Genomic DNA, 26,753 nt, shown 5'->3' on the forward strand with positions numbered 1-26,753 from the left:
TTTAAATCTGCATGTTGCTTGGACCATTTTTTTAAAAAAAAGTTCATTCGTGATTTGAGAAATAATTTTGAGGATGTCCACCGTGCATTTAATTCGACACCCACCACACGAGCTCGCAGAACACCATGAAACTAAAATTAACTTGATCGGTCGGTGGTTTTATACGTTAATTGAACGCATTCCCTCCCCCCCCCCTTTTTTTTTTTAAAAAAAATCCCGCTTTCCGCCCAATGCCTCGCGGGGCGCTCATTCTTCCACTCGGGACAACTTGAAGGGTCCAACTGAGGAAAACCGCCCTTCCCACTCCGCCTCCCTCTCTTTCACCCACCCCACCCCCGCCCACCCGACGCGCGAGCGCAGTCTCTGTGGTTTTCCTTAGCTCCGCCCCCAGCCTTCAGCACGTGCTGCTCTTCCCCCGCCTCCTTTTTCCCCCCATCATGCCTCTGTTTGAAAACAAAGTCCCACGTGACCGCCGGCCTGCCGCTAGCCCGTCAGCAATATGGCGTCTTCCAGGGGCGACGGTTGGGCCGGCCCGAGCTGGCGGCGACCCGGCATTGTGGCTGCCGCCGCCGCCGCCGAAAGGGCTTACCCTTCGGAAACGGAAGCCGGGGCCGAGGGCCTCTATGTGGCCGTGGAGCGCTGCCCCCTTTGCAACAGCACCCGCCGCCGCCTGACCTGCGCCAAGTGCGTCCGCAGCGGCGACTTCGTTTTCTTCGATGGCCGCGATTCTGAGCGGTGGGTGCCCGACAAGACGGGGCTGGGCTGGGCTGGGCCGGGCCCTGGATTGTTGGCCTTATTTGTTCTCCGGTGTCTCCCGCGGGCGGGGTTAAACGTCTGTAAGGCAAAGGTTCCAGAATCCGGTACTAGGCATTTTAAAGGGATTGGATAAAGGTTGCTGGCGCTTTTCTGGCCGATAGGTGCTGGCTAGATAGAGAATCTATGATGGCTGGATGTTCAGCTCCAATCTTCAGTAGCCAACACAATCAGTGGTCAAATATGATGGAAACAGGTGTCCTGCTTCTTCATCTCTGAGGGGAACTTAATGCTCTTAAAGATGATTGCCTGGGTTGCCAGTTTAGTCACTCCAAAATTAAAATATAAAATAAAATTCCACTGAACTCTGCTGAACAGGTTACCTGGCCTGGTAATGAAACGTTGGGAAATCAACCCACAAGCTCGGAGAACAAACCTTCACCCTCATTAAAATATGTTTACATTTGGGTTCAAGGCATAAGTATTTTGCTCTTTTTTATTGTATTTTATTTATTTTGAGGAGAGGGGATACTTACACCAATATGTGAGAGTCCCTATATAACTCCAGGCGCGTACATTCACACAATATGCTAGATCAGGGATGTCAAACTTGCGGCTTGCAAGCCGCATGTGTCAATTACTAGCCATAGCCACAGCCACTGCCAGTTTAGCAAAGGGCAAAAAAGTCATGATATGTTACAGGATGACGTGACACTGCATGTTTGACACCCCTGTTCTAGATTGAATGGGTACTTGGTCTCAGTAAATATATTACAGGTAAGTTGTATAAAGAGATTGAGGTTAATTGAATAAACTATGGTCAGTGGGTTCAGTAAAAACTGCTGAGATCTTCAGTGTTTTGACAGTCTGCTCTTCGCAGTCAGGTTATGTGCTTCCTTGCCTTTCTTAAATTGTGGAATTAGCTGCCATGGTATATCCAGGGAGTGAAGCAGGCCACCATTAGAGAATGGAAATCTTAGACCTTTTTGTGGCCCCTGAACCTCATCTTGGGAGCCAGATAACGGATCTACAGATTACATCGAGTTGCGATTGATGTTGTTAAAGGCCAGATCTGCCTGCACTAGATGTATTATCTTCCATGATTTTAATAAGGATGAGGGGGAAAGCTTGCCATGTGTTGCTGAGAACTCAATAGGTATGGGGTGGGTGGTATTTCTCTCGGAGATCTACCCATCTCACTTTCAGATTTTGCATCAGCCTTGATCCCAAGGCAGAGGAGAGAGTGAAGATTATCATCTGGAGATTTTCCAGGTCATCAGAGACACTGTTCCATAGATATCTGGATGTAAAACACTATTTGTGAGGTTGCTTTGAGGACAAGGTAGGGGTCCTATTGTAGTTCCAACTTCCTTGCTGCACAGTTCAATCTCATGATGTGATTGATGTTGGATTTCCATTGATATTTTGTTATGGAGGACTTTAACATACCATGGTGGGAGGAGAAGCAACTTGTGAATTCTTAGACACTGTTACAATCATAAGCTTGTGCCAGATGATCATAGACCCAGCCTAGATAAGCAAATAGCCATTAGAGCTGTTTTGTATCTACAGCTGACATTTGATACGAGGAAGGGAAACATTTCCATCATTCCCTTGTCATGCTTCACTCATGACACCAGAATAGATTCTGTTGATTTCCAAACAACACATGGGGAGTTTCGCAAGCCTTGGAGGGCAATTGAGTCAAGGGTTGACCTCTAGAATAAGAGGGCAGAGGAAACCACATAACAGGATTGTTCCTGAGTGACCTCTTTGTAGTAACTGATCCATGAGGAAGTTCCATGTGTATTGAAGGGTTCCAGGATATAATGCAACACAAAACATACTTAAAACAACTGTGACATCAGACAAAGAATATCACTAAATATAGGTAAGAGTTTCCACCTGAGGTTATACCATGATGATAAAAGGGGTTAAGCAAGTTTGTTTTTCTGTTGTTATATTCTTGGATAACTGCCCAATAACATTTAAGGTGACTTGGTCACTGTTAGGGAAATCCATCTTGGAAGCTGGTCTGCTGGAGTGTTGCTAAGCATCTGCAGAATAAAATCTCTCGTATTCACTTGGACACTGGTTAGGCAATTACTGCAGAGATAATAGAAACTTTGTCTTGAATTTTCTGGGATTGATTTGAGCCTGAGTTCCTGTGGAAGTGGACAGTATCCTCTGTGTTGTTAGCATTACTTTATATAAATGAGACCTCTACCCTACATTATTGGTGAAAGCATCTGGAGAGGTGGTAAGTGCATCCTTTAGTGAAGATGTACGGTACTATCTCCTGTCTTGAAAGTGGTGATGGTGTGTCCATTATTCAAGAAACCATTGCTCAATTTACAGAAAACAGAATACCAGAGTTGGAAGGGACCTTGGAGTCTTCTAGTGCAACCCCCTGCCCTATAGAATAGAGCCCCCTGTTACTATTCTGTACCCCACCCTATACCATTCTGCATAAATCTTCTTGTTCATAGCATGGTTGAATTGCATCAGTCCAAGGCACCATTGTAGCATTCACATTTCCAGAATTTTTAAAACCAAGTTGTTAAACATGCTAATGCTGTTTTACACATTTATATCAGTGACTTGAGCCATATACTGTTGCTTTATAGCTTAGTACAGTAGGTCAATCAAATTGTGGCAGGCTTTTTATAACAGGGTATTTTTGTCACACAAAAGCTGACAAAACTATGTGCCTGCTAAATGTCTAATTTTACATTGAGAAGCCCATAAGAGGATTTTCTGATCCAGACTGGTCTATTGGTGAATTTCATTCTCAAATACTGCTTTTTCTATTATTCTTTCTTACCTCAGAACAATCATGGAAAAGCATCCTCAAAAGAGCCTACTGCTAAGTATGGGTCACTCATTTAATGACTGTTTTATGTAGCAACCATTCTCAGTTATGCTGGTAATGAACAAGTAACTTTGTGACAATCCTGGCATGTAAAACTTTTATAGTTTGTAAAGCAAAGCAAAGCTAAAATAAGATCATAAGCAGTTGCAATTCTACTTGGTGATTGCTTGCTTAATGACCAAGTTGCCAGGCTCAGTTGTGGTAACTAAATGAGGACTAAGTACTTCTACCTCTATATAGCAATACACTGCAGATTTATCTACAAGTAAGTTTCCTTCAGTTCAATAAGTTCAGGAGTGTTCCCATAGTTTCCCCACCCCAAGTTCCTTAAGTGTGGAAAGACTGCTTTCAAGCATTTCAAAAACTTTTTTTTTAATTGCGTACCACCCAGAGTTGTTTAGGAGTTGGGTGATCCTTAAAATAAATACATAAACAGACTTTTCTGAGAGATGAATTGGCATATGCTTTCTCTTATTGATTGAGAATTTTTAATGGAAGTCAAATATTTTTGCCCTCTTATATACCAGCTAGATCGATAGGATGCATGTTGGATTTTAATTACTTATTACAAATACTGTCGCTTTATCTTTTTGTCTATAAAAATCCCAGCATCAGTCAATCACAATAATGAAATGCAAATATTAAATGACAAGAGAAACAGCCAGCGTCAAAAACAAATCAGCAAAAAGTCATTACACATTTTTCTTCACCTTGATTTTTGAAAGAGTATTGCCTTCACTGCTGAAAAATATTGTCAGCTGTGGGACAATATTGCTTAACTGAGAGAGAATTCCACAGAGATAGCATGGTTATAGAAAGGTTGGTGTTTTTATATTTTGTATCTTTATTTACTATAACTGGAACTTACAGGACCTGCTGGAAATTAGACATGATGAATAATATCTTCTTATATGTGTTTATGTAGAAATCTCCCTTCCCTGCTGAATGATTAGGTTGCATTATGTTATTACCTGTGGTTAATTTATCTGCATTTCATTCAACTTATCCAATTTCCTAGGGTCACAGGGATTATAAACCAATCACATGGACTGTTTTTGTGGAACAAACTGTGCTAGGATGTAATTGCCTAATGCAGGGGTGTCAAACTCGATTTTAGTTAGGACTGCCTCAGGGTTGTGTTTGATTCTGTTCTAGTAAACCTGTATAATGGTTTTAAATATTTTGTATAGTTTCTATGATTGTCAAGTTGGACATTTGTTATCAGAGGTCTAGCAGAAGGTGTAATACTTGTTCCCTTACATTTTTAAATTGTATCAGTCTATGTGTATTTCAGTTATGGAAAAGAATTGCATTGTCTTAACTATACAAAGAAAATCATTACCATATTTTTCAGAGTATAAGACACACCAGAGTATAAGACGCACCAAGGTTTTGAAGAGGCAAATTTTTTAAAAAGTAGGTAGGTAGATAGAGGGAGAGAGAGAGAAATACAGTAGGTAGGTAGGGAGAGAGAGAGAGTTGGTAGGTAGGTAGATGTTTCCAGGTGTATTTATCCATGTGCTGGAGAAGGAAATCGCTGACAACCTGCAGCACCTAAGACTTGTTTCTGCTGGCACAGCAGTTGATCAATGTAATTCTCATCAATCACTCTAACTAAAGAGCTTTTCAAAAGGAAAAAAGAAAAAGTTTTTGCTCTCTGCAAACCTCTGCAAAACTGGTTTTTTTTCCAAATAAAAGGTATGCATAGCCTTAGGGGGGGCTTGCAGAGTGCTCGTGGGGGGGAGCAAAAGGCCCTTTTTTCATCAAAAAAATTGCATGCATAGCCTTATGGAGGCTTATAGATTGCTGCTGGATGGTCCAATTGGACCTAAACAGTCCCGAAGAGACGGTGAACAGGAAGAATACGTCTTGTTGACCTCAGGGACATCGCAAAGTCCCTGATCGCTGCAAGAGAAGTTCTTCAAGCCAGCGACAAAAAATCCAGCCAAGGCTGATGATGTCGGGGCAGCTCCAAAACGGAAGGATACGGAAAGAGAAAGTGTTTCCAGCTGGTGAAGAACTTTTACTGTTTTAAAAAGAGACTGCCTATAAAAAACTTAACATTAATTTAAATTGGAGAACAGAAGAATCAAGCAGCGGAATTAAATTTGGAATGGTTTTGGACAGTGGTTATCTTACTTTTTAAATGTTATCTTCATGGATGGAATTTATGTAAGCCTTTTAAAACAAATGGATTAAGTTTTCTTCTATTTTTTTCTTTTATTATTCTCTGTAACCTATGGACTAAAATTTTCCTCTTTCATTACTGTGGGTGTTCTAACCCATTTAAAAATTGGACTCTTTTTTCTAACTTGAAATACAAAAAAGATACAAAAAGAAATAAGGAAATTTGCAACAATAACACTGCTACTCAGAGGCAACGCCTTTGTAATATAGAGGTTATTCATATTTTATTTATTGAGAAACACATTTAAATGTTATTCTTTTCTAGGTTTTCTGAAAAAAAAGAGAGATTAAAGCACCTTAGAAAGAAACAGCATGAATTCCAGTCTCAGTAAGTCCTAATTCATTCTATTTTACTTTATTTATTTAAGTTGATGTTAATATACAATCAACGTAATTCACCTTAATCAATATAGAAGTATATTTCTGGTTGCCAGTTAATGTTCTATTTCTTTTTCCACTCCTTCACTTTTTTATAGGTTGTTAACCGCTATAGAGGGGAAGCAGATAGCAGATCAACTGGTGAGTGTTTGCAGAATTCTTTCACTTCATATTTCATTTCAACTAGTTTTCCATAGTGCTGTTATTCATGGTGGTCTGTCTTATACGATATGTAGGCAATGGTGCCCATATTGATGTAAATAACCGAATTTCAGACCAAATGACCAAATGCTTACTGTATCTCTAAAGGTTGGGTGCTTAAGATAGGTTATAGTCAAATAAATCTCTTTGGCAATATCAGAATACTGTTCTGACTTTACCAAATGCTGATGCTACTCCAGACATTCAAAAGGTGTTCATAGCTCAAATTTGCCCTCCTTCAAGCCTGCACTCGAAACAAGGTGGTTTCAAGTGCTAAACACCTCTAGGAGGGTTATAGTATTGCTGGAATATTTCCAGTAAGATTGGAGCAATTTATTTCAAACTCAAATCATTTTGTACACCATTATTAAATAGTGTGATAGTTGGATATTTTTAAAAGGATATCAGTTGCTCTTAAGTTTGATATAAGATTTGTGCCTATTGAAAGTGGCACTTGACTCCCTTCATATAGATCTTTTTGTCTCTATTTGATATAGAACTTTTTGTAAGGATTTGACTGTCATTGTTATTCAAGGCGACGGCTCAGTGGTTAAGATGTTGGGCTTGTCAGCTGGAAAACTGGCAGCCCAGGTTCAACACCTGAGCACCATGCACAGGGTGAGCTCCTGTCCTCACCCCAGCTCTAGCCAACCTAGCAATTTGAAAGCATACACATGCAAGTAGATAAATAGGTACACTTTGGTGGGAAAGTAGCCGAGAGCCAAGGTAGCGCAGTGGTTAAATGCAGCACTGCAGGCTACTTCAGCTGACTGCAGTTCTGCAGTTCGGCTGTTCAAATCCACCGGCTCAAGGTTGACTCAGTCTTCCATCCTTCCGAGGTGGGTAAAATGAGGACCCGGATTGTTGGGGCAATATGCTGACTCTGTAAACTGCTTAGAGAGGGCTGAAAGCCCTATGAAACGGTATATAAGTCTAACTACTATTGCTATTGCTAAAGTAAGCACTCTGTGACATCGTGCTGGCCACATGACACAGAAATGTCTTTAGATCTTGAATGGCCTTGAAATGGAGTTGAGCACCGTCCCGTATAGTTGGCAGCGACTAGCAAAATAATATCTGCAGGGATTCCTTTACCTTTTTTTTTACCTTGTTGTTTGAGGATCACTGCAGCTTGGCCTAGGTAAACTTTCTACTTCTGAGAAAGTGCCTAAAGAACTAGCAAATAATCAAAATCTATAATTTGCATTAGACAGTTTGTTTGAAGTATCAGTGATTCTGTTGTGTAACCCTCTTCTGAAATGAAGGTAAAACTAAAATACAGGCAAAACAAAAGCATAGATGGTTAATTGTAATGCCAAATTTAAAGGTTATACAATACAATATAGTACAATAGCAGAGTTGGAAGGGACCTTGGAGGTCTTCTAGTCCAACCCCCTGCCTACGCAGGAAACCCTATACCATTTCAGACAAATGGCTATCCAACATCTTCTTAAAGACTTCCAGTGTTGGGGCATTCATAACTTCTGGAGGCAAGCTGTCCCACTGATCAGGAAATTTCTCCTCAGTTCTAAGTTGCTTCTCTCCTTGATTAGTTAGTGGCCTCAGCAGCTTCTGGATTTCTGATTAAACTGAATGGATTTTGGAATTGGAGTTAGCCATCTGTTTATTTTGACCAAAATGATTTTTTTAAAGAACGCAAAAAATGTTTATAGAGGTCCTAATAGATGTTCTTTTATAGATGTATTTGCAGTGCAAAAAGCCTAATAGATGTTCTTTTGCTTTCAGAGATGGAAAATAATGTCTTGCAAGATGAGAATTGAGCAGCTGAAGCAAACAATATGCAAAGAAAATGAAGAAATAGCAAAAAGTAAATGATGGTTGTAGAAGTCTTTGCAGATTCCTGTTATGACATTCCTTTTCTGTGTCCATATCTTCTCCGATAATAGTACAAAGTTAATTTAACCAGTTTCATTAGCTTATCAAAACTATTTTGATAAAAGGAGTAATAACGTAAAAGGTTATTGTCTTCATATTTGAAATTTGCACTCCTGTGCTGTTTATTTATTTTATTTATTTATTTAGAACATTTATATGGCCACCATTCACTCTCAGTGACTCTGGGCAGCTTACAAACAATAAAAAAACTCAATATAAAAGATTAAAAAACAGTGACTGCCCTCCCCCAATATTTAAACATTGGGTGTATGTTTAAATATATGTAAAGTTGATTAGCCAGATAGGCCTACCTGGTATTCAGGGTGCCATCAAATGAGCTTCCAGAAGGTTCTTTGGGTAACATGCAGCATTTTAAAGTGCAATCTTAAAACTACAGAATTCCATGGAAAATGCATTCTAAGCCTAGCATTTCCCTGCTTGTGTTGAAGAATACTATTAGGTGGTGGGATATATAATATCTCTTATTCTTTTAATTGTAATTTGTTCATTTATTAAATTTGTTCCTTGCTTTTCTATTGATTTAAGTCTTGAGAGCAGCACACATTTAAAACAAAAATACCAGATTAAACCGTAGCATTAAAATCAATAAAATTAAGAATCAGTTAATGAATAGAAATGCCTCCTTACTGTGTTTTTAAAATACTGATGCTTTACGGCTCAATGCATCTCCCTAGAGAGGACATTCCATAGCTTGTGAGAAACCCAGCACCCTCTCCTACTGTGTTTCCTTGAAAATAAGACAGGGTCTTATTTGCTTTCGTCTTGGGCGCTCAAAAGCCCAATTGGGCTTATTATCTGGGGAGGTCTTATTTTCAGGAAAATAGGGTAGGTACTATGTAGATTAACCTTTGAAAGTGAGACACCTTCAAAACTTCCTCTACTATGATTTGTGGAATGTGGCAGTAGTCCCTCAAACAATTAAACTCTGTGATGCTTAAGGCTTTAAATGTCAGGATCTTGAGATGTAGATAACCATTATCTGCCCAACCTACTCAAGAAGGGTTATAGCTGTTGTTATGGCGGAAATTGTGTAAAGATGATCCTTACCATATAGTCATTTCTTGGGAATGCAGTGACTGCTAAGGATCAAAAGCACCTCTGGATTTCCATTTCAACAAGAATCCAAAACAGGCTGAACATCAATCTCCCTCCGGTTCTCTCCAGATCAGCAGCTAAAATGTTGGGATAATTCCAGCAGAGGAGTGTTTCAATAACCTAGATTTATGAATGCTGTCTACCTTGAAATCTTAATAATTTCCTATTACTTCTGCCAATTTTTTTTTCTATTAGGGGGAGGAATGTGTGTAGCCATGCAGACCAAATTCTGGGCTGCAGCTGCCTTTGTTTTTCTTTTCCAGGAGGCTCTATTGGGCCTAGAAGTTTTACTCAAGATCAAGATAATGCTGGAAGCTTCTGTTTAGCCTTACAGCATGTCAATCTCTGTTTTTCTTTTAAAAGGTTTTCTAATGTGATAAGTTAGGTGGGACAAGGTAACATTGGCATCCTAAAATGCTACCCAGTTTTCCCGAAAATAAGACCTTCCTGGTTAATAAGCCCAATCGGGCTTTTGAGTGCATGTGCTAAAATAAGCCCTCCCCTGAAAATAAGCCCTTCTTGAAACTATTGCAACACAACAGCAGCCATGAGATGCCCATGCTCGCCGCCTCCTTCAGCTCAACAATAATAAGACCTTCCAAAAATAAGGCCAAGTGCTAATTTTGGGGGTCAAAAGAAAATAAGACCCTGTCTTATTTTCGGGGAAATATGGTATGCTGTGGATTTCAGACTTAATCTTGCTTGGAGATCCCAGACACCGCTTGGAGATCCCAGTCATTACATATTTCTACACATGATAACAATGTATAATTTTGCGTATCCAAGTAATATAATTTATTCATGCATTATCTATTGAGTAATCAGCTGCGCCATTTTGAGGGTCTTCCAAAGAGTTACTTTTGCCTTTGTTGCTCTAGATTCCGAGTGGCTTCTTAGAATTAAAGATGAGAACCAGAAACTTTACCGAAGGGCTCAGCGCCATCAGGACAAAAAGGAGAAAATCCAGAGGCACAATCGCCGGCTTGGAGAGCTAGTAGAGAAGAAGAACTGTGACTTAAGAAGCCATCATGAGCATCTGGCAGACCTCCGGCGGTCACATGTCCTGGAATTAACTTCTGTTATATTCCCTATTGAGGAAGTGAAAATCGGTATGAGGTGAGGAGGAGGAGGAGGAGCATGGCTGATGTGGTTCACCATATATTCAAGAAGGACATAAGGGAGTTTCAGAAGTATTAGTTTGGAAAGGCCAACACTGGCCTGTCATATAGGTAGATAGCACTCTATTTATCCCTTTTTCAATAGAAAGCAATTCCTCTAAACACCTTCCTTAAATGGGTTGCTTGGGCTAGAGCTCCTCAACCTGTTGTTGAAAGTTCTTGGATAGTTATGGTTCTGTGATGACGAATCTATAGCACGTGTGCCACAGGTGGCATGCGGAGCAATTTCTGAGGGCACGCAAGGTGTTCCCGTGTCAGCTCCAGTGCATCTTTGGCCTTGATTTTCAGCCGTTTTCACCCTCCGCCTCCCCTGAAGACTCCAGAGAGCGAAAACCCACCCAATGCTCAAACCGGAAGTTTGGGAACGGACTTCTGGTTTGCGTGTTGGGCTGTTTTTCACCCTCTGGAAGCTTCAGAGAAGCCTCCTGAAACTTCCGGAGGGAGAAAAACGGCCCAACAAGCAACCTGGAAGTCCGTTCCCGAACTTCCAGTTTACATGTTGGAACATTTTTCGCCCTCCCCAGGCTTCAGGAGGCTTTCCTGAAGCCTGCGGAGGGAAAAAACAGTCGAACGCGCCTCCCAGAAGTCCAGAGGCTTCAGTGAGGCCTGTGTGCATGCATGTGCTGTGTGCATGCATTGGGGGGAGGGCATTGTATTATTGGTGTGGGTGTGCGCACAACACCCCCACCCCCCATGCTCCCTCTCGCTTTTGGCACACCTTGACAAAAAGGTTAGCCATCACTGTTATAGTCTCTTCTCTAACTAAGCTTTGCTGCCTGGTCTTCTCCAGGAGTAGCAAATACTTTAAAACACTAGGCTCTCTTTTCAGACCTTGTCCCGGTTCTTCTAGATTCTTCTCTTGCAGTCTCTGGCATTTTTACTTTTATTTCTGCAAAGCTGAACCCGTTGTTTAATGTCATCTAGTTTGGTAATGAAGTTAATACAATACAATAGCAGAGTTGGAAGGGACCTTGGAGGTCTTCCAGTCCAACCCTCTGCCTAGGCAGGAAACCCTATACCGTTTCAGAGTTAGTCTCCTAAGTCCAGAGAAGACAAGGATTCCACAACCCATAATCTTTTCTCACAATCTTTGATGATTTTGCTAACTTACTTTTATTCTTATTTGATGTGTCCTCTATACTTTTTCCTTTTCTATTAAAATGGGAATCATAATTATTGTTCTCCATCCTGGACTTGCAATTTCTCAAAATGCATTATTTGTGGAGCTGTCTATAACTTCTTACCAGATCAGGCTCAAAAGTAGAGCATGCTTTGCTCCTGAATACAATAGCTGAGAGTAAGGACTCTTAGCATTCAGTGAGTATAAGAAAATACAGTATAGCAATTTATTCACATTTGGCTCTTCACACTCTCAAAGAGAAGGCCTTAAAATACATACACTTTCCCCTGAACCTTCCATTTGTCATTAGATTATAGTGTCCATTATGAGAAATAAGCTGTCTTGATAGAAGAGTTTATGTGCTTCGGGCTTTCTTTCCCTAATTTGGAATCTTCGATTCAGCAGAAGTAGTTTAGACAGTCCTTTTCCTTTGCAAGAATCATCTGCTTTGCTTCCCATCTGACATTCCTGCTGGAGGAAACTGATTACCTCAATTCTTCATCAAGGACATGAATTATTTAATGCCGAAGACTGTTTAAAGAGTTTGGGGTGTGAAAGGGGGTGGGGTTATGGGCATGAATAGAGAAGGTTAACAGCTGTTTCTTCCATCTTTGGCTTGCTCTGCATCATCACCAGCTTGCTGCTTTCTCCTTAGTTATTCTGTTTCCTCCCTTCTCAGAAGCCCTCTTCATCTCTAAGGTCACCAGGCACTGCGTCTGAAAGTATTCATTCCATAATAATGAGGCTTACTCCCAAGAAAATTGGTGTTTTTCCTTCCCACATAGATGGCAGAAAGCTGCAAACATAGTTCATTTCTCTAACTTTTTTAAACAATCACACCTCCTCCTATAATGCACACTCTGAAACCTCTTTTGGGAATAAAATCTGAACAACTGTGTAATCCTTTTAGTAACCATTCCTTGCCTTTCCTCTAGGGACTCCACAGATGTATCTTCAGAGAGCGACAATGCCATGACCTCCAGCACAGTAAGCAAGCTTGCAGAAGCCAGGAGGACCACCTACCTTTCTGGGCGATGGGTGTGTGATGATCATAATGGAGACACCAGCATTGGCATCACAGGGCCTTGGATAACCCTCCCCAACAATGGGGATTATTCCGCTTACTACAATTGGGTAGAAGAGAAGAAAACCACACAAGGACCAGGTAATGGTCATTTAGGTGTTATTTAAACTTTTTTTAAAATATCAGGGAGCCGGGTTCTTCATCATTTTTTTAAAGTAATATTGAAATGCAAATTTGGTGATCTTGCCCTGATATTTGGCTTATTGAAATGTAAGAAAAGCACAGGAATACCATAAACTACTTTTTGACCGAGCCATGATTTTCAAGGGGAGCCTAAGAATTGCAGAATATGATATTGGCTAGCGAGTTTCCCCAAAGCATATTTTTAGGTCTCATAATTGAGAAGATGATAGCTCATTAACTGGTATTACACCTCAGAAATCTCAGAAGCAAACAAATTTTCTGATCTCAATGCTTTGGCAGCCCTGGGTGCAAAAAAACAAAACAAAAATCCCTCTTAGAGATCTCACACAAGAACTTTAGTGACACTTGGTGATCTTGTGAGACTTTACAAATGTTATTTTTAAAAAGTGCTTTTTATTTAAATTTGAGATTCCACAAACAGCATTCATAGTTGTTGTGGGTACTCCACGAATAGCATATTATGAATTCTTAGAGACTGCCTTTTCTGGCTTGGCCATCAAAACTGATTTTTTCCCCTTCTGTTCTAGACATGGAGCATAACAATCCTGCTTATACCATCAGTGCTGCTTTGTGCTATGCAACTCAGCTGACTAACATTTTGTCACTTATACTTGATGTAAACCTTCCCAAAAAGCTATATAACAGGTAAGGATTCTAGAAGGAGCTAGAACACATGCCAAAATGGTTATTGAGAACATTATGTTGAATGACAGGCTCTAGGAATTGTAACCATTATAATAGAGCACTTTATACACACCAAATTTTGAGTTCTTAGATTTCACAGAAATACTATGGTAACAATTGTAGGTTGACAGACAGCTAAGTATGTGACTGGATTCAGAGATGGTGATAAAACTGCAGACAGCAAACCCTTTTGTGACTTCATTTTTTTAAAAATACTGACCACCCAGAGCTGCAACATTCTTGGCATTTATATCATTAGAGTAGGTGGGCATTAAATTTCATTTCACACACACAAATCCTAAATGGGAAGTTTCCCAAGCCTCTGCAAAAGTTAAACTACAGAGATGAATCCTTAATATAGACATAGGGGTTGTTCTGTGAAATGGTGTTATTGGTATTAATTATGCTCAATTTTGCCAAGCAGTATGATTGGATGTTAAAGAGGAAGGGAGGAATTATGTACCCAATTCTGTAATAGTGGCTCCTTTCTGAAATGGAAAATAGAACTGGATGAGCCTTGCTCTTTTTTTGTTAGCTATTCCACCAAATCTATTTTACCAAATCAGAGTGATCCAAAACATGTTTATTTGCCTTGAGTCCTTGTTTAAGATCTTATCCCTTAATATTTGCGCCTTACTATATTTTGCAGTGAGTTCTGCGGAGAAAATCTTAGCAGGAGGAAATTCACCTGGGCAGTGAAAAAGCTAAATGCCAATATCCTTTACCTTTGCTTTTCTCAGGTAGTTTTCATTTGGTTTCTTTTTCCTTCTTGGAAGGCTTTACATTGTTTCCTCCTCATCTTTCAAGTCCTGCCTGATGAGTATTCTGCTTTCCTTCATATGCTTTTCCAGCATGTCAACTTAGATCTTCTGCACCCTCTACATACACTCAGAAACCTGATGTACTTGGTCAGCCCTGAGACAGAACATTTGGGAAGGTAAGAAATGGTTCAATACTAAATGCCCCACTTTCTGCCCTGTCATCACTAGCTTTCTAGAAGAGTCTCGTAGCAGCCCTTCTCTGTGTCATATATCACTGTAAACAATAGTGAAGTTTGAGACGCTATTGTATATTCAATACATAACACAAATAACATCCAATCTGACCCATCACCAACTCTCCCAAGTCGGAGAGAAAAGAGAATTTGGTCCAGAAATATGTGATGGGCCTTTTCAATTACAGATATATTTTGTTCAGGAATTATGAATTTCTTGGTAAAATAGTAGGAGTAACTTTCTGACTTCGGTTAACAGCTTGCCTATTTTTCAGTTTTTCTCATTGTGACAAGGGATTGAAGCTTGCCTCAGTTCTGCATGAATTGCCATACCCCATAGAAAAACAACACTTCTTATAACTTGATGATTTATGGGATCTCCAAAGTGTTTATTCCCTTATTCTGTGATCTTTTTAAAAATTCTTGCTCCATCATGCAAGCTTGCTCTGATGAGATTGTGAGTCAGTTGCTCAGCCCCAGGTGTCACATCCTCAGCTTTGACTCTTTTACTTCAGCTCGTACACCTTTAAACATGAATGTGTGCTTATTTTTTTCCATTTTTGCTACCAAGTGTGTGATCAAAGCATTTCTCCCCCTCCCCTCTCCCCCTTCCCTTCCCCAAATAGGTCTGGACCATTTGAGATCAGTGCTGATTTGGAAGATTCCATGGAGTTTGTGGACCCCAGCGGTGCTGGTGAAACAGATGAGAGTGGAGATGAGCACATAAGTGATGAAGAAACTGACCTTGGAACAGACTGGGAGAACCTGCCCAGCCCACGGTTCTGTGATATCCCCTCCCAGCCGTTAGAGATGCTGCAGAGCCAGAGCACGCAGGCTTCTCAACCAATAGCCAGCAGCAGTGCTGGTGGCATGATCTCCTCAGCAGCAGCCTCAGTTACCTCTTGGTTTAAGGCATACACTGGACACCGCTAATAGTTGGGCCTCTATGACCCACTGTCACTGTAGAAGACTTTGAGTCTGTTCAGTAGTGCCTGGAACGGGTGGGGGGGTGATGGTCTGACATTCATTTGCAGAAGCTCCAGCAGCTCTTCATTTGCTCAAGGTGTAAGTTCCTCCCATTTTCTGACACGTGCAATGGAATTCAGCAGTTCTGAGTCAGTCTTTGTGTGTGTGTGCGTGCGTGCGTGCGTGCTGAAGAGGAAAGAATTACCTGCACATTTTGTTTCTAATCTGCATTTTTTAAAGAAGCTAAGAAAGGCAATCATTTGAAGCATGGAAAGAGGAAGAGAATCATGGAAGAAAGCAATCTGAGACTCATGCAAATGCTTAAACTCATCCTGGTCAATCGGTTCGAGCAATGCCCTTGGACTTCTTGGTTTTATGGAGTATGCATCATTTACAAACTTATCACACAAATGTACGTTTCAGGAACCTTCTGGCAAATGATGCTTTTTTAATGAGTTTCTAAACTCTGTTGCCATAATTTTAATACAGAAAACCATCCTTTTTAAAAAAACAAACTACTGGCGATAATTATATCTTTTGTATGTGTTGCATTCATCCATTAGAAGATCTTTCTGAATGTCTGTCACAGTGAGCCACCCAGAGTTCCCAGGCTCCTTGTTCTAGCACCAGACACCAAAGAAAGGCTGGCCCATAATAATTTGCAAATAGAGAGCCACTCTGCTGTGGTCAGAAAGTTTGTGTCCATACATTCTTTCATAGGATGGAAGCACACTTCTCTTGCAGTTTGGTTTTGTGTACTACTTGTTCTCTGTCTTTTGGAAAGCTGGCACTCCTGAGATGAGAATATGAGGACTTCTCCTTTTTGTGTCCTGTTAGTGGATGCAGCATGTTGTACATAGAATTTAAATCTGTTGTGATTTTGTTTTGAATTTTGGAGAGATTTTAGAAGTAAAAAAGCTTTCCATTTTCGTTGTATTATTCTTGTCCATCTTTCTTTAACATGGGTTTATATATTAGATCTATTTCAGATCTGCTTCCTGGGCCGTCGGTCAGTTTGCATGTCTGTTTGTTTTTGTCCGCACATTGTTGGCTGTCCATGCCGAGATCAGAACTTGGGGGTTAGGCAGTTTTACATTACTCTTCCCATTAAAACGGACGAGGGGCAGTCTTGCAAGTCAGGCTAATTTGAGGATTCATCACGTCTTTCATACCAACATATCTTTACTTGATCATAAAAATTATTGACTCTCATTGAGCGCATCTTCCAAACCATTATGTGTGGAACTGCAGTGAAAAAAAATGTAACCAATAGGTCTGGTTAGGAGTTGCTTATATTGTAATGGAGTAAGAAAATGGCATGTGGTCATTTGCTCCTTCATAAAGCAGTTTCTGCCTTCATATTGCCTAGTGATCCAAAATAAATTGGCTAGGCAACTATAGCTTCTGTTACATCATTTATATGCTGCCCCATTTGTTTTTAGTTAATAGTCCTAGCAAAGTGAGTTTAATGTTTTTATGCCTTGGAAGCCAGTTCAGCCTTTCAGCAGAGCAGGTACACTGATGGTGTGGCAAATTCTCCCTTGAAGAATAGACATACAATGCTTGTCCAACATGAATGCTTTGGAGATTCTGTGTTGGGGGCACTTTTTTCTTGTATTATAAAGATTTGCAATTATGCAAGAACTTCTGAATTGGCAAGTAAGTTTTATTCAGTGTTTCTGCAATGGTCTAGTTAAGCCTGGAATGCATATAAGGAAGTGCATAGGGTTTTAAATAACACTGCTATGCAGATCCCCCCCTTCCTCTCCCTGCCAGATAGGGATTTATCTGGATGATAGGGAAACTACTCCTTCATATTTCTGTTGGTAAACCAAAGATTGCTTTAGTTAGGTGTTTTGATTTAAAACCAGATGGTGTGATTCTTCCATTCATAAGACTTAGTATAGAAAGATAGCAATACAATGATTACTGGCTTCTGTAGAAGCCATGTTGATTTACAAAGTGGCAGGAATTGGATGGAATTGTGAGTGACTTTAGGCTTTGTCTCAAAGATCTTTGGTGACATGGGATTGTCCTTTTACCTATTTCTGTTAATGAAACAAGTGAAAATTTGTAAGAAGAAAGGCACTTTATTAGTTGCAGGTGATATGGGCTGCTTAACATTGTGACTGCAAGGTGGGGGAGATGGCAAGCGAGCTCTCAACATTGTAAATACCTTTACTTTTCCTCTTCTGTTGTGTGTTTCTTTATTTCTCCTGCTTATTTTTGAATGCAAACACTTGGAAATCATTTCTAGTGAACTTGGGGGAAATAAGTTAAAAAGCCAGTAAGCCATGAATCCTTTTTGCTTGTCAATTTCAACTTCTTAAAATGATGCCTCTCTCCTTCAACACTAGAACTTGGCTTTGGAGGCCACCAAAAGGCATCCAAATAGTAATAAGGTAGTGTGCTGCTCCCTTTCAAGGAAAAAAAATGTATTTTTTAAAAAAAAACATTTTTACACTTCTTAGAGCTGTCTGGAGAAGCTACAAATACGTTTCTAAAATTACCATGCAATAGAGAAACATTCTGCTTCATTGACACGGCTACCATTGATGGGTATCCTGGGTTTACATCACTAATTGTGCATTTTTTGCAAGATGTTATGGTATCAACAAAGGTAGAGCTGTATGTTTAGGCCCAAGAGTTTCAACATGCTTAATGGGTTACTAGAAATACAGTAAGCTGTTTGCTGCTTGGAAATTGGCTCTCCAAACAAGGATTGCTAATGGAATATCCCTAAATCCATAGCCTTTTTTTTTTTTAGCTCATGACCTTGTGGTGCCATTTTCAAAACTAGTAGTTCTAACTTAATGCAAATGTGTTTTTAAAATTGTACTACTGCAATAAATCTTTGGGTTTTTTTAAAGATTGCTTGGCTTGATTTATACTGTTCTGATATTATGGTTATCATTTGAACTATTACTTACTGTCCAAGTTCATGGGTTTCAGTTGCAGAACACTGTGAAAGAGAAAATACACATTTCATGCTAAAAATATCTAGTATTTACATTATCAAGGACTTACCTAAAGAAGAGATTAATCATGAATCCTTGCCCTGGTTATAACCTGACTGAGTCCTTTTTTTCCTAATTTGTGATGCATTTTAGCCATCCAGATGTAGCTAATTTTACAACTAAGATGAAAATTGAAAGGAAGCCTATAAATGACATGTTATCTGTAAATATTGGAACTAATAATTGACAGAAGCCCGTTATATTTGAATGTTGGGATCAAATTTAGGTTTGAATCAAACTTTTTTTTAGCAATTTCCTAGCAGTTCAAACGCTACTACAACCTTGTTGTAGTGATGATAAGAACCTGGCTTCTGTCAAGAGCTGTATTATATAGCTAGTATGTTCTGAATACATAGAAGGGAAATTACACATTTAGCTGTAACATCACCAGAGGTTGGGGGATGAATTCACAGGATGGGAAGAGGCTGGTAAGGGTGCCTTGGCATGCTTACTGAATAGCGGTGACAAGGGAAGGTGTGCAGCTGGTGAAGTAGCTAAAGCTCCAAATGACAGCTCTACTAGCCACTTGCAGACAGCAGAAGAGGCTCACTGGCTTGTCTTTCTTTCATGGAGAATTGGCTTTCTTATAGTGTTGCTGTGCTCTCTTAAAAAAAAAAACTCCATTGAGAAATCTCCAAATAATTCAGATAGGGTGGGAAAACAAATACTTGGTGATCTATATCTTTGGATGCTTTACAGCAAGTAAGTGCTTCTGATTCAGAAGTCATCTTTGGAGTGAACTCAGTTTCTGATGATCACATTGATGTATGTTCTTACCAATAAAAGATTTATCACTGCCATTTTTAAGGATGTTTTTCAACTTCCTCGTTACAGCCCCAAGATTTCCTAATGGTTGCCTACGTAAATATTAAATGGGCCTAACCCTACTTAGTGTCAAGTCAAGCAAGTTGTGCAGGTGCTGTATCATTCACTCAGAAGTTTCTGCCAAAACAGTTTGAAATCAAATGCAGTGTTGTCTGGCACTGAAAACAAATTCCAGAATGAACAAATACTGTGACCCATTAGTTTTGCACCTGGCTCAAGTACCTTGTGTCTTTTGAACATAATGGGAACGGATAAAGACAGTCTATTCCTGCATGTTTGGCAGTGCCTAAGTGGAAGTACTGTCTCATGTTTCACAGTGTATACAATATCCCATTGTGTGTAGATTGCTTTGAAAAATCCCATTTCAATTAAATCTGAAAAGTTGTTTAGGTTTGATCCAACCACAGGGGTGGGTCTTGTTAAATTATTTTATTAATAGCCCTTAATAGTTATGCAATGCTTTGATTTTTCAATTATCTCTGACTAAATCCTATAAGTTTCTACATATGAGCCGTATTGTGCTGGAAGCAGCACTCCAGCCATCTTCAGAGTGTATCAGAATAAGAGTTGGAAGGGACCTTAAAGGTCTTCTAGTCCAACCCCTTGTTCAAGCAAGAGACTATGCTATATTGGAGAAATGGCTGTCCAATCTTTTTGAAAACCCCTAATGATGGAGCACCCCAACTTCTGAAGGTAGGCTGTTCCATTGATTTATTCTATATTAATGCAACCTAGGACTACATTAGCTTTTTTGGCAGCTGCATCAAATTGCTGGCTCACATTTCAGTGGTTGTATACTAGGACTCCAAGATCTCTCTCACAATTACTATTATTGAGCCAGGTGCCACATATACTGTACCTGTGCATTTGGTTTTTCTTGCCTAAATGTAGAGCCTTTTTTAACCATTGAATTTCATTTTGATAGGGCTCAGGGTTCAAGTCTGTGAACATCCTCCTATATCTTAACCCTATCTTCTGGAATGTTTGCGATTCTTATCTATCAATCTTATCTAGAATAGGCTAGTCTTCATGACAAATTGAAAAGCAAGTAGGTTTTTCTTCAAATAACTTTACTAGCTAAATATTACAAATGAGCCAATGGTCTTAGGCTGCATTAATAGAGCGACAGAATCAAGATCACATGAAATGTTAATACCACTTTATAATAAGACCACACTTGGAATACCACATCCAGTTTTGATCGCCACAACGTTGAGACTCTAGAAAGAGCAATGCAGGAATTGTGTATGTCTAATGAAAAGGACTAAGGGTGACATGATAGTAGTGTTGCAATATCTAAGGGGCTGTCACAAAGAGGGAATCAACCTATTCTCCAAAGCACCTGAAGGCAGGACAAGAAGCAATGGATTGAAACTAATCAAGGAGAGAAGCAGAACTACCAGACAATGAAAATAATAAATCAATGGAACGGCTTACCTTCCAAACAGGTAGCGAAGATAAGAGAATTTCATGCCTGATAGGTATGGTAATATACATGGGAAATACCCATGAGAGTAGTTACCTCAAGAACTATCCAATTTAGGACAAAAAAATGCTGAAGAAACTGCTTGTAGCTGGTCACCCATCTATCAAAAGCCTTCTTGGGATTATTCTTTATTTTATGCAGATCTGGTAAAAGCAACTGACCAAGAAAAACGAAGATATTTACAGAGAGGAAAATAACACAGAATCATAAGATGGCCACCATATTGCTGGTAAAGTTGCTTTCAGTCTGAAGAATTCTGGTTGAGCTCCATTATATCAAATTCATATGGCTGTCATCTCACAAGAGGTGACTGGGTGGCACATAACAATGATGCTGTTTGGTGGCTACTTGTCCACTAGTCCATTGTCAAGAAATATTTTTCCCAATATGAATGCTGTTCCATTTTTTTACAGAATGCTGTTCTATTTTTTTAGAATGCTGTTCTAATTATTTTTATAGGAAGTCTCCATCTACATCCCCCAAAACTGACAAAGACAGTGTAACCTTTATGAATGATAAAAGTTTGTAAAATGTTAATCCTTCAACACTTGAAATACATTTTCATCTGAAACAGAGATCTGCAAGGGCACCAATGTCAAAATGAGGTTTCGTTATTAAATGCGAGGTGTGTTGCCCTGGTACAATATATTTCCCAGCTGTTGCAATCTCTGATTCGGCTCTTGGCTGCCAGATTGAACCCAACCCTTTAAAATAAAGTCTAGAGGCCTTCTCTACAAAGCATGATACCAACCAATGTTTTCTTGACGAAATCTAAGAGCAGGGGTGTCCAACCTTGCTAAGACTTATGGACTGCAACTCGTGGCTGGGGAATTCTGGGAGTGGAAGTCCACAAATCTTAAACGTTGACAAATCCCCTGCCTTGCAGGGGACAATGGCAAAATTAGAAGTTCCTGTTACCATTTCAGATGAGAAATTATTGCCAAGATCCCTTAATTAAGAACATAGGAATTTCACCTCTATTTTCCTCTCTTAATTGAAAATCTTCTCCCCTTGCTTCCCAATATTTAAGCCAGCTGAGCTGTTGTCTCTCCTTAAGGGATTTCCACAGTTGGTTTATTTTCATAGCTGAAATTCTCAAATCATTTTGAACTCCATTTTTCTGTGTGGCTTTCTTTATATGAAGCACAGCACTGACAAATAAAACATACCTTCCTATTTCTGAGTACATTTTTCTTAATAATACAAAAGATTTGCCTCAAACCTATTAACTGTAAAACCATTTCAATCTTTCGTTATATAGTTGTTGTTTTTTTAATTTTAGTGTGCAGTATCTTGAAAGTAATTTGCAGAGCATGTAACAATTCATGAAATTAACCAATCTTTCCGAAAAACATTATCGGGTTTCTCATCTTGTGTTTTTTTTTTACTTCTTAAAGGTGCCAAGTTCAAAAAACACTGCTCTAAAATGTTTGTAGTATCTCCATTTTAGGCTAACTGGATAATTACCCAATTCAATTAAGCAATTAAACCACTGCTCAGGACATAGGACTACATAGTGAGCGATTCAGAATCCAGAGAGAAAGGAGGAAATTCTTCAAGCTAAGGATAAATCCATTCCTTGCTATCCTTTATTTGCTTTCATTCTTAGGATTTTTTAAAATTAGCTATTTTGTTCATGAATTTTCCATAAGATTAACAATTTATTAAGGAAGAACTAACCAAGGAGATTCCAATGACAATTACAAGATCTTGATTATAAAGGGAATCAAGCACATAAATCTTGCTTTTCAGTAGTCAAAATATGATTCATGGGGAAAGTTGCTTCCTGATACAAACAGCTGCTTTTAGTGTAAAATTGAGTCCTCTGCCATTGTTACTGATTAAATCACGGACTCTCCTATTAACCAGTCATATCTGGCAAAAGAGTCTAGGTTTATTTTGAAGCTGGCACCATACAAATTATGTAATATGCAGGTAAACTCACATAAGAATAGATAATGATATGTTATTTGATTAAGGTAATGTTTATGCAAGCTGGCAATGTCAAGAAAACTGAATGTTTGAAAAACGATACTGTAGATTTAATTTGTGACTGCTGATAAAATTTTCTGGGATTTGCAAAATTCGTCAGAAATGGTTAACATCTGTAATATTCATTTTCATATTTTTGATATTATAACCTGCTGCATCTAAAAAAGAAAAAATAATAATGTGCCACAAAATACACATTTATTTCCCAAATAATTTCTTTTAAGTACTAGGTTTTTAAGTACTGGGAAGAAAAAAATGATAAAGGACAGGTTTAGAATGCACATTTTATTAAGTAAAAAAAAAAACCCAAGGTAAAGTGGATGCAATAGACCAAAGCTCTCCAGTTCTGTGACAACAAAAGTCTTCTTTTTCCTGCTACCACCCTCAAATATAACCTACTGCATATGTGTTCTAGTCTAGTTTTAAGGTTGTCCAGTTAAACCATCCTTTTCAGAGATTGATTCTTTTTTACATATTTAGAGTTTCTTTTCAGAAACAATGTTAATATATATTTATATATACTTATATATATAAATGTATATTTTATACACGATATACAGATTTGAAAATGAGACACTTTTAAAACACAAGACAGTAGCCGCAAACACTTGAGGTGCTGCATTGCAGCACTTTGATGTTGGTCAACTGGCTGTCAGACACCCAAGATGAAGCTATTCTAGAGCACCTATGTACACGGGTGGGCTAAACACAATCTTTTCTCTAAAAGGTAAAAAGGCCTTTGTGATTGAAAGTATGTGCAGTTTTGTAGCCCTGTGGAAGAGGGGAAAAAAAACCACCCACAAAATATACACAGTGTAAACATCACAAGGCATGGAATTCTCCTCCTACCCATGATTGAGGCTCCCAAACGATGTGCAGAATGTGCTAACAGTCCTCATCTATTTCCCTGGATTTCTTGTGAATCGCACGATTAAGGTTATGGCAGGCGGGGACCCAATGATTGTCATGAAGGCCTAACTTGCATCCGGGGACATTCTTTTGGGACCTGTGACAACACATCCAGTACCCGGGCCCATAAGGTAAAGCTTGGCAATAGGGCTTGGGGTGCCACCGACATAACGAGACGTCACCCTTGGTGTACTTCTTTTTGCACTGTTTGCAAGGGTCTTCTCTGTAGCGTGGATCACGAACCCAACGTGAATCTGCTGGCCTGACATTGTAGTACTCAATGATAAATTTGAAATATCCACAAGTGCATTTGAGGGCCACCAGACTCTTGGTGGGCAATAAGCCAAATATCTTCACCATGATGTGGTGGGGCAGGAAGACCAGATATTGCTGCGGCTCCAAAAGTTGCTGGATCTTAAACCTGGTTTCCAAAAAGTCATGAGACCTTTGCCTCTTTAGATGAGATGAGTCAAGGATCTGCAGTGCATTATCTGAGGAAACATCAGGGCAGTCACCTGAAACATGGCTTCTCATACAAACTTGGTCAGCAGAGGAAGCTTCCTTTCCTTGGGTCCCTGCTGGACATTCCTCCGTGGGGGTCTCCACTGACTGCAGGCACTCTTGGGAGATTTCACATTTGGATAAAAGCAAGAAAAGTCTTCCTGGAAGAGAATCTTCACCAAAGCTCAAATCAGAAGATTGGGGTTTTTTGCAATTCTGATCTATCTTGCTGACAGATATGCTAATATTCAGGGATTCACTCACTCTGACACTTGCATTCAAATTAGGAACATCTAGTGATTCTTTTGGTGCGTGTTCGGTTGATGAAGATGTTTTATATAAGAAATGTGATGTCTGAACAGCTTCTGAATACTTAGAGGGATGTGACTCAGTGATGTTTTGAGAATCATACCAGTTGACGGATATGGTTCCTTGCCCATGCTTAAGATCATGGTTGCCTTCAAGAGAATCATCAAAGGAAGACTGGCCAGAAGAGGGACCTTCCCATAAACTATCTTCCACTGAACCATTGTGCTTCGATCCCCACCCCACCTTCTCACCATTACATTCTTCTTGGTGGAGGACCAGAGATGATACCTTGTCAGACTCGTTCTCTGGTAGTATTCCACTTGCCAGGAGCACTCGCCCTACATTCCGCCGGAAGCTACTATTTCTAGACAAGCTCCCTGCTTCACGTTCGCTTTGGCGCCTCAGGCACTCTGATTCAAGCTTTGCAACCATCTCCAAGACACGCACTGGCTCAGCCTGCTGCTCTACACTGTGACTGCCACAGGGTGGCTTTTCAGACGGAACCTCGCAAGCCCTGAAGTCAGAAAAGAATCCAGGAGCAGAAGGGGAAGGTTTAGGTTGCCCAGCAAATCTGGGCACAGCAGAGGCACTGGGACAGTTTCTGGTGCAACTGGCCAGCAAAACACTTGCTCTTTGCTCCAGGAAAGCAACCATCTCGACAACTGATAACGGTCGACCAGGGAACCCTCCCTCCCCACCATCATTCACATTATGTACAGAGCAGTGCTCAATGCCACAGGCAAAGGGCTCGGGCTGGTAGCACCTCGCATTGGCCTCTCTCATCCTTTCCAAGTGGACCTTGGCCTTTTTGATATCTAGTGACTTTTTCCGGCGTTTGGTTGCTCGCCCATCTATGTCCCAGGTGCTTTTGTTCTTCATGGAAAATACTCGGGTGTCACTACATAGCTGGGCGGCAAAAAAGGCTATTTTCTCTTTTGTGTTCCCAGGCTTTACAACCGCCCAGATATCCAGCAATCCTTCTTCCTCTTCCCCCTGATGGATAGAGGCAGGCGGGGTAGCTCTCTTCTCTTTGACCCTGGGTGCTTCCACATGGCTTTGGTTGCTGTTCCTACTATAGAGTGTATTGGTTGAGAGGTTCCCCAGTGGTTTCCAAAGAGGTGGGTTGGGTGAAAGGTTTGGCTTCGGATTCCTAGGTTTTTCATCTTTTGCCAATCTCTGTTCACTCATGGGTGGGCTTCGTGGAGAGTCCAGGCTTATTTCAAAAGATCTCTCTTTCTTCTGTAACTTGAGATAGGGCTTTAAGTGCATTCCAGATATTCTGGAGAAGAAAGGGGAAAGGGAGTGAGAAAGAAAAGAGAGACTTTAAAAAATTGCTGATTTAAGGGTAAAAATGAATTTAAGGATTAAAACTGCTCTATGAAATTTGGAATCGTTACATTGTGGGTTGGACTACAAGCGCAAATCACTGTTTCAGGGATAGATAAACCCTATGGAAAAGGTCCTTATGTACCCCAAATTCTTTCTCTTTTTTTCCCCCTACTCTTAGGACATCTGCATGATAGAAAGCTGCAAGCATGAATATTGGTAGCATAATTACCTCAAATTACAAACATAATAGTTCAGTTAAAACTTCAGTAGGTTTAAGATATCTTATTATACTTGTTTAAAAGAAATAGACAATGAGAAGAAGCAGCAATTTTGTTTTTCGAAGGGCTGGAGGTTTGGTTTTATTTAGAGTAATCAATATTCAGTATGTCTATTTAATATCTTTTTTTTTTTTTAAAGGAAATAACGATGCTGCCTCGGGGGGTGCATCTATGGGAGCCACAGAGGCTACGAACAGATAGCCATGCAGATTAACTGAGATCCAGAGCAAGCAAGCTGCTTACCAGGAACCATGTTACTTTGCAATCATGTATGTAAGTAGTATTCATCCCACCCTCCAGGATGCGGAGATCCCAGGCTGAAGAGGAAAGTCGGATGCTAGCACTGCTTATACAGTACCAGGACTCCAGAGGGAAGGTCCCAAGGAATGAAAGCAGCTTTCCTGAAGTCTCAACTTATTTTGTGGCAAAATCTACAATCGACAACTGATGGTGCTGATTCAAGTGGGTCGGCAATTCTGGGAGTTGGTCCATACAGCTTAAAGTTGCTAACCTCACCTTCTCCCAGAATTTTTC

General features: G+C 39.9%; 2 protein-coding genes across 5 annotated transcripts in view; one reads left to right on the top strand and one right to left on the bottom strand.

Moving 5' to 3' along the window:
• Positions 1 to 460: 460 nt before the first annotated feature.
• On the top strand, positions 461 to 19,387 carry ATG14 (autophagy related 14). 2 transcript variants are annotated; one of them, XM_032236349.1, is made up of 10 exons: positions 461 to 735; positions 6,078 to 6,140; positions 6,289 to 6,331; positions 8,138 to 8,219; positions 10,282 to 10,519; positions 12,637 to 12,866; positions 13,457 to 13,574; positions 14,263 to 14,353; positions 14,465 to 14,550; positions 15,234 to 19,387. In XM_032236349.1, exons 1-10 carry the CDS (start codon positions 500 to 502, stop codon positions 15,538 to 15,540), a joined length of 1,494 nt encoding a protein of 497 aa, XP_032092240.1. In that variant the 5' UTR covers positions 461 to 499; the 3' UTR covers positions 15,541 to 19,387. The 2 variants fall into 2 exon arrangements, with proteins under 2 accessions (XP_032092240.1, XP_032092232.1); XM_032236341.1 differs by having other exon boundaries at positions 14,263 to 14,550.
• A 2,809-nt stretch (positions 19,388 to 22,196) lies between these two features.
• FBXO34 (F-box protein 34) overlaps positions 22,197 to 26,753 on the bottom strand; it is a 71,088-nt gene continuing 66,531 nt past the window's right edge. For all 3 annotated transcript variants that reach the window (XM_032236366.1, XM_032236359.1, XM_032236374.1), the window contains one exon: positions 22,197 to 25,891. In XM_032236366.1, coding sequence (XP_032092257.1) covers positions 23,779 to 25,891 — 2,113 coding nt within the window. In that variant the 3' untranslated portion in view covers positions 22,197 to 23,778. The remainder of the gene's footprint in view (positions 25,892 to 26,753) is intronic.

This window comes from Thamnophis elegans, chromosome 1, assembly GCF_009769535.1.
Source record: "Thamnophis elegans isolate rThaEle1 chromosome 1, rThaEle1.pri, whole genome shotgun sequence".
Lineage (NCBI taxonomy): Eukaryota > Metazoa > Chordata > Lepidosauria > Squamata > Colubridae > Thamnophis > Thamnophis elegans.